Source organism: Saccopteryx bilineata, chromosome 6 (genome assembly GCF_036850765.1).
Source record: "Saccopteryx bilineata isolate mSacBil1 chromosome 6, mSacBil1_pri_phased_curated, whole genome shotgun sequence".
In the NCBI taxonomy this organism is placed as follows: Eukaryota; Metazoa; Chordata; class Mammalia; order Chiroptera; family Emballonuridae; genus Saccopteryx; species Saccopteryx bilineata.
In genome coordinates, this window is record NC_089495.1 from 92,608,363 (window position 1) to 92,616,526 (window position 8,164).

The following is an 8,164-nucleotide window of genomic DNA, read 5'->3' on the forward strand; positions in this document are numbered from 1 at the left end:
TGGCTCAGTGGTAGAGCGTCGGCCTGGTGTGCAGAAGTCCCGGGTTCGATTCCCGGCCAGGGCACACAGGAGAAGCGCCCATCTGCTTCTCCACCCCTCCCCCTCTCCTTCCTCTCTGTCTCTCTCTTCCCCTCCCGCAGCCAAGGCTCCATTGGAGCAAAGATGGCCCAGGCACTGGGGATGGCTCCTTGGCCTCTGCCCCAGGCACTAGAGTGGGTCTGGTCGCAACAGAGCATCGCCCTCTGGTGGGCAGAGCGTCGCCCCCTGGTGGGTATGCCGGGTGGATCCCGGTCGGGCGCATGCGGGAGTCTGTCTGACTGTCTCTCCCCTTTTCCAGCTTCAGGAAAAAAAAAAAAAAGATTTTAACTATGAACAAAATGCCCTTTTGCTCTTTTTATCATTTTTATACACTTTCATTATCAAAGGTAAAACAAACAGCAAAACGAAGCTGAGGGGAGACAGTTATTTATAGCATCAGTAAGGAAACCGCAGGGACATGGGCTGCTGGCGGCCAGCACGCGCTTCCGCTATTGCATAGATTAAAAACATATATTTGTCAACACACTTTACTATCATGTAGACCCAGTAGTGCTTTAAAAGTATATTTACGGGTCATTTCTTTTTCCCTCACCAAAGTGAAGTCATTGCTGGGGTGAAACAAACAGCTACTTAGTAGGTCAAAGTAATAGTTAAGAGCAAAAGGTAAAGGATTGTAAGGAGAGACCAAATTTCAGGAAGACTGAATAGTGCAGTCAATTTGGGACGTCAGACTTCTATGTTCTTCCTCCTGTCAAACTGCCACAGGTTCACCATTGACCACAAAAGGCAGGAGCTCAATTTTATATTTCATCTGAGAGTTGGCACTTCTAAGAAGCTCATGCCCATTAGAACCACAGTGCGATGGGGGATCAATACTGACTTAAAGGGAATAATGCCTCTTTCTGAACCATAACTGGTATTTCCTGCCACTGAGAGGGTTTCCCCCAGGGCTGTCAGCCAGGCGTCAGCCTTGCCTCAGCTCAAGCAGCATAACTGTTGGCTGAGATTTTTCCTCATTGGATGCCAAGCTGCGTATATTTATATTTACTCTTTTTGTCAGCAGTTTTCCTGGTGTTCTCTCTTTTGTGTTATTCAAGAAACAATGGAAATATTAGCTCAGGATGGTGGGGGTTTTATGTCTTATTTTAGCTTTCTTTGTCATCCAAATCTGTAGTCTGTCAAAGGCCACTTGAGATCCAACACTAACTTAGTTTAAAGTTTTTATTCTCTTGTTTAAGTCTGTGAGTTCTCTGTATTTAAGAGCCATTCAACTTTTCAACAATTTTCAACTTTTCATTCACTTTCAGGGGGGAAAAAAATGCACTGTGATGGGGCTCCAGAGTCAATTCTTAGAGTAGGACTCACAGGAGGAAATAGACTGAAACAAGTGAGTTGTCCTATGTTCCAGGGAAATGTAAATACAAATGTAAATACAAATATGTGGATTGGATTCCCTCACTGACCTGGTACGAGGAATCGCAGCTGGGCCTTGCTGATCACCAGTGGCCCTAGGTATTTGCAGTAGTCATAGACAGATTACACACCTCCTCCCTGACATCACCTGTGATATCTTCAAGGGGGTGGAAATAGCCACCTTGGAATCAATTCATAAAGTAGTAGCACAAACTTTCTCTCTCTGGAGAGTTATAAAGTCTGTTTACTTCATCAAGAATCTTTTTTTTTTTTTTTTTAATGACAGACACAGAGAGAGGGACAGACAGACAGGAAGGGAAAGATGAGAAGCATCAATTCTTTATTGCGGCACCTCAGTTAATTGCTTTCTCATATGTGCCTTGATTGCAGGGCTATGGCAGAGTGAATAATTCCTTGCCAGAAACCTTAGGCTCAAGCTGGTGAGCCCTGTTCAAACCAGATGAGCCCACGCTCAAGCCTGTGACCTTGGGGTTTTGAACCTGGGTCCTCCGTGTCCCAGTCCGATGCTCTATCCACTGTGCCACCGCCTACTTCGTCTTAATATTTATATATTTAGTTTCCATTTTATAAAGTGTATTGATAAGAATCTGAGTTGATGGGAAAGAGAAAATGTTCCTATTTTTCTTGATACCACAGTCCTATCTTTGATTTAAAGAGTTCATGTGTCCAACGTATGTCTTTTGTATGGAACTATTTTCTTCTGAGAAGTGACAAGCCTGCTGGCCAGAAATTGCGATTATTTCATGACTGACTACCGATATGGAGTTCTGTCCAATGACAGGGTTGTGGCATCTCCTGGATGTTTGAAATGAACTGTCTAGAAATTAAGCACGTTTTAATTGCAGTAACTACATGGATATTGGGTCTCCAGTTCAGCCCACATGAAGCCACCAACAGGGACTTCTAAAATAATAGTTATAGCAAAAGACACATGGCCTTGAACGAATACTATAATAGCATCGTTAATAAAAGTGCACTTCCATCTTGGGACCTTCCCCCAGCTCTACACATTATCTCCAGTTGGGTGTGGTGGAAGTCTCCTCCGACCCGACTTCATTCATCTGCGCGCGACCTCGTGGTGACTCCCTCGGATCTACACTTTGGATCTCCCATGACTGGCACCTGGATGGGGGCTGTTGGGCTGCTGGGAGATAAATGTGAGGGCTGGACTGGAGAGTTGTCTAGGAATTTCTAACAGGGCTCTAAGCTCATCGTTAAAGAAGCCCTTGTGCTCTTTCTTTTTCATTTCTTCAGTGGTCTCAGGAATGGCCTCTTTTTATCTGGCCTTGTCTGTTGCTTCTCATGAAAGATTCTCCACCTGAAACCACAGAGAAATCAAATACCAGCTCAGTTTTTCTCTAATCATTTGTCCCTAGAGCATGCTCACAGCTATTTGTGGAGTTTTCTCAAAAGGGTAGAAATGCTGGGGCCTGCAGTGGCCCGCCCATGGTCAACCACCTGAGCCCCGGAAGTTCAAAGAGCAGACTCTGAAAGCAAGCCCAGGCTCTGCTGGGCTCCCCTTCCTTAGATCTGGTAGAAGTCAAGGAAAGGAAAACTAAAATATCCAAGTGGGTATATACAACCCTTGTTTTTAGCAACACAGAGCTTATTAGTGACCTTGACAGGAGCTGCTGCAGAAGAGTAAAGGCTCAAAAGCATGACTGGAGTGGTTTCAAGAGAAAAAGGGGGAGAGATTGAGACAGTAAGGGCAGTTCTGGGAGGCTTTGCTGCACCACCGGTCAGCAATTGTGGTGGTAGATGGAGCAGGGTGTGGAGTCCAAGGTTTTATTTCTCTAAAGGTTAGGGTTATTACAACATAGGGGTACGCTGAAGAGCATGGGCACATGGAAAAGGACACCTTTATGGAGTGGTAGTGGGGACACGGTGTCGGAGGGATGTCCCTGAATAGATAAGCAAGAGCAGTGTGACACCTGTATGGAGTGGTAGTGGGGACAGGGTGTCGGAGGGATGTCCTGAATAGATAAGCAGGAGCAGTGTGTGGTGCTCACCTTGAGGGGCTGTCATCAGAGGTGAGCAGAGCAGATCCTAACGGAGAGGCACGTGTGTGCGTTCGGTGTGTAGACAGGAAAGGGGGAGCTTATCGGGGTTGGTTCTCTTCTGACTGCTTCTGAGGATGAGTTAAGTGAGAGTGGTGGACAAGATGTGAAATAGTTGTCTGGGAGAATGAGGGGTGCATGCAGTCGGGGACTGCAGTGGGATTCAGGCTGCGCTTAGAGTTCATAGTCCTGAATTCAGGTGAGCCCAGGAAAGGACAGGAGTACATGTGTGACCTTGGACATACTGTCTGCAAAGGTAGCTTAGCTATACTATCTACTCTACAAAGTTACTGGGAGAATTAAATGCGTCAGATAGCATTTTTAAAAGTAGTTCTTGGCCTTTTGGCTAAGATCAAGCATAGAGAAAGCATTTTGAAGTATTAAGTACAGGACCTTGTTATTATGAAACTTCGCTTTGAGTTAACACTTTTCCTTGGCAAAAAGCTTTTCAAATTTCTTTAAGACAGCTTTAGTATCTCTAGAGACAGCATTGGCTCCTGCCACTGATGTACGCAGTGACTAAGTCTAAGCAGTGACTTAACCTGCTTCTGCTTTTACCTCTCAATCTATCAAATGAAGAGTAGTGACGTTTAAAGTGCAACAAGTGCTTTATAAACAAAGGTGCTATGTAAGCACATGCTATTAATAAATGGTGTTTCAGCCCTGTTGTTGCGGTCACTAGAAAGTCAGAGAGTCGGAGCCTCTGAGAACCCCACGTCTGGGGGGCTAGAGGCTTCCCTGGAAAGCTTGGGAAGGAGGAGGGAGAAGACAGTCTCTTAACTTAGGTGTAAGTGGCACTCACATTATTTCCTTTAGTGTTCACAAGTACTCTGTGAGGCTGATTATTAGAACCTGAAGTCCAAAGAGATTAAGTAGCCCATGAAAGCCAAGAGGTAGAGCTAGGATTTCAACCCAGATTGACCTTAAAATCCCTTGCTCTTTCCACTTTGCCACACGTGAAATGGGGCTTGGTGCGTGGGAGCCATAGAGGGCAGAGAATAACAAATGCATAGTAGACCTATATTTCATATATATATATATGAAATATAGGTCTATATGTATTATATATATATATGTATATATATAATACACCTATATATTAGCCCATTTACTCTCTTCTGTGCCATCAGATATTTGACTGGAGTTGCCCAAGAGCAGAATAAACTAGTTTGTTATAGATATCATCATGATAGAGTCATTTACAAGAAATCAAATGACAAGAAAAGACAAGAATATCTAGGAGAAGGAGTAAGTTGACTGAAAATTTGCACTTAGTGACAGAGGCCATTTTCAAACACATTTAGGGACAGAAGGGTGGATGCTAGAAAATAAATGTATGTGGTCATGAGAACTACAGGGATACATGTCCACTGTGCCCTTTACAGCAAATACAATATGTGCCTTAGAAACTATAGAGCGTCAAGTGCTTTAAGAGGAAATCACTGCTTTATTAGATTGTGATTTTTCAGTAACAATTATCCACCTAATAAGAGCAGCTGCAAAGAGAAGTATATTTATTTTCTTCCAGCAGCAAGAAGGTGATCATACTTTTAGAATTTGTTGAGATTGTCCAAGAAAGTGTGTAAAAAATACTCATCCATCACCTGAAAGCTCCTGGCCAGGAAATGACAACGCAGTAAATATCTTCAGCAGCCACCTTTTAATGTACAAGCTGTTTTCGGTTGGGATTTTCAGCACTCACATAAAACACAGTGTCATGAGTGACTGCCTGTGCTCCAAAGTCATTACTGTTGGAATAATGGAACATCTCTCAGCGAATAACCAAAAAACTTTAAATGTCATGTCAAGTTTGTTGAAGCCATTTTCAAGCCCCATTCAAGGTTACATGAATATTGAGGGTGTCTGTTTTTTCAGTTTGAGATCTAGGAGAGCGATCAGTCATAAGGCTGTGCAATGTGAGAGTCAGTTAATTAAAAGAAAATCTGGTGTTGTTTGGGAAAGCCAGTCAGCCAGAGCCATTTAGTCATTAGCTATAGTAACTCCTTACCGTCTCGGTAAGTCAACATCACTGTCACATCATGTTACCAATGAAAGACTATGTGTGTGCATATGTACATGTCAGTATGTAGATATATGTATATATTTGACAATTAAATTATGACATAATTCTGTTCTGCTAGGAAGTTTTAGCAATTTGCCTGCCAAATTTAATATATCTTTTAAGGGAAATCATTGACTTCTTAAATTACTATTAGAAAGTTTTCTCCTTGGTTTTGTTCAAAAAATGAAATTAATCTCATTATTATTCAAACTAATGCTGACCTTGGTTCATAGAGTTTGGAAATAATTTCTTTACCCAATATGTATTCATTGAATACCTACTTTGTTCCAGGGCCATTTTTGCCACAGAAGTTACAAGACTATTTAAAACAGTGTTCCTGATGTCTCTGTGTTACACAAGTAGACAAGTAAACATGTCTGTGATCTGCCCAGTGGTTGTGCGTTCTGTGGAGGGGAAGGTGAGAGGATATGGAGACACTGTGATGAGAGGAGGGCCATTTCAGATGGCAGGTCGGAAAAGGCCTCTACATTCAGATGGCATTTGCCAGAGACCTGAGTGAATACTCAACCAACTTTGATGGTAGCTGAGTGGTGGGCATTTCAGGAGTAAAGGAAGAAAGAAAAAAGCATAAATGCTAATGAAATGATTGTCTATTTATATTTCAATTGCTTCTTAACCTCTGTATATTTATATTTTAAACCTACCATACTCTGTTGCATATAGTTTAATATACCTAAGAGGACTTGTTTATTGAGAATAATTATTTGTAAGTTATGTTATATAATCTGCACAGCCCTTGCTTGTCACAGTGATAAATTTTGTTTCCTCCTTACTGTAGAAAATCAGAAAGTGCAGTTGACAGAAGGGTCACGTTCACACTCCAATATCAATTGCAATCCAACAAGGACTCCAGGCGCCAAGGAGCTTAATTATAATCTAGACACTTGCACGTCTACAGGGAGGATCAAGGCAGTTGAGAAGAAGGAAGCCTGCAACGTGGAAAGCACCAGAAAAAAGCAAGTGGAACTTCTTGGCTCTGTTTCTAAAAATGAATCCATCCCCGAAGTGGAAGCCCTGCTGGCAAGATTACGAGCTTTATAAATTCAACTGGTAAAGAAAATGATTAAGCCAAATAGAAAGCCATGCTCTGAGCTATAACACTTGAAAAAATTGCTTTTTATATAAGTTACTTTATATAATTTTAAATTATGATATACATTAGAAAAATAAAGCTAAATGCATGATTGCAATGCTTTATCTATATACTTGAGGTTGTGACTTATTCAAGATTGTAATGGCTTTAATGTTATTTTTGTTACCTGGTATTCTTGCATTCTATATTTGTAGTTAAATTATATATGACGCTTTCGAGAGCAGGTAGGTGGCCATGTGTTCAGCAATGTGTCATTAAGAAAATACCATCTTTCTAAGTCAACTGTAATTTCTTACTTATTATGTTCAACATTAACAGACGTCAAATCTTCAACCTCAAACCTTGCTTCATATCCGTGTATGTTATTTACATAGGCCCAGATTTCTTCTGAATTAAGATCTACATTCTATTAGCATAGCATTAAAAACAAAACTGAGTATAACAGAGCTGTGAGAAAATGATTGGCGAGCTCCTTACCATCACTGAATTCGTGTTAATTATACCTGTAGGAAACGGTAAGACCATTGAGTACATTTCCAAAAATGATGGAATAGGAAGGTATGCACTCCTTGCAAAATGCACAAGCTTCTGTATAAAGTTAGACAAAAAGGTATTATAGTGCTGCTGAAACTCTTCGCTGAGAGAGCACTCCCTATCCCTACCCCCCATAATTATGACTCTGGCATAGAATTGCCATTTTGAAACTTCCCAAGTAACAATTTTTATATTTCTGTGAACAAACTTGAAATTGCTGTTTCTTTGACCTGACAATCAATAATTTTAACAAAGATCCAAAGAAATGTTTTATGGAACATTTTCCTATGCAGATGTTACTATTGTACTTCTCTTGGGACATCAACTTAACTTTGTTAATTCTGTATTGAAGAAAATAAACTTGCTGCTTGCACTAAATGAGGAAGCCTGCTCTTTTCTGTAGTTAGTGTGTTCTGTGGGTAAGCTGGAAGTAGACTGTGCTGTGCAGTCTGAGCTTCTCTTTGCTTTATTACTGCAATAAGAAAGAGGCTGTTCTTCTACCTTCGGTTGAAAAGCAGTTTTGTGGAACTGGTCGGCGAGGTCCAGTGCTTTTTATTTCCTTAAGTTGCCACCTCCTTTCAGCTCCAACTTAATGAAGTTAATTAATTAGAACTATGAACTAGACCCTGTTTATAGACACTGGGGACAGTGCTATCCATAGCCAGGGTGGGAATAAATTGTTTTTGTGTGTATTGCTGAAATGTGCATTTTCTCCTTCCATTGTAATTCCTATTTTCCTGAACACAAATCTTAAAAATCAAGAAGAATGAAGGATATTTACAGATTTAAACAGACAGGAACTCTAACAGGAAGAAGTTAAATGAAAGAATTCTGATTATTGGTTCTTTGTGTGATTTGGCAAAGACTTGGACTTTCCAGCCACTGAAATTTGACCAGGGTGTGGATACACCAGGTGACAGGTAC

At 41.2% G+C, this 8,164-nt stretch overlaps 1 protein-coding gene across 2 annotated transcripts in view; it reads left to right on the forward strand.

Moving 5' to 3' along the window:
• The window catches only part of DIAPH3 (diaphanous related formin 3), a 522,381-nt gene extending 514,776 nt beyond the window's left edge, over positions 1 to 7,605 (forward strand). For both annotated transcript variants that reach the window (XM_066236696.1, XM_066236697.1), the window contains one exon: positions 6,392 to 7,605. In XM_066236696.1, coding sequence (XP_066092793.1) covers positions 6,392 to 6,654 — 263 coding nt within the window. In that variant the 3' untranslated portion in view covers positions 6,655 to 7,605. The remainder of the gene's footprint in view (positions 1 to 6,391) is intronic.
• Positions 7,606 to 8,164: the final 559 nt, after the last annotated feature.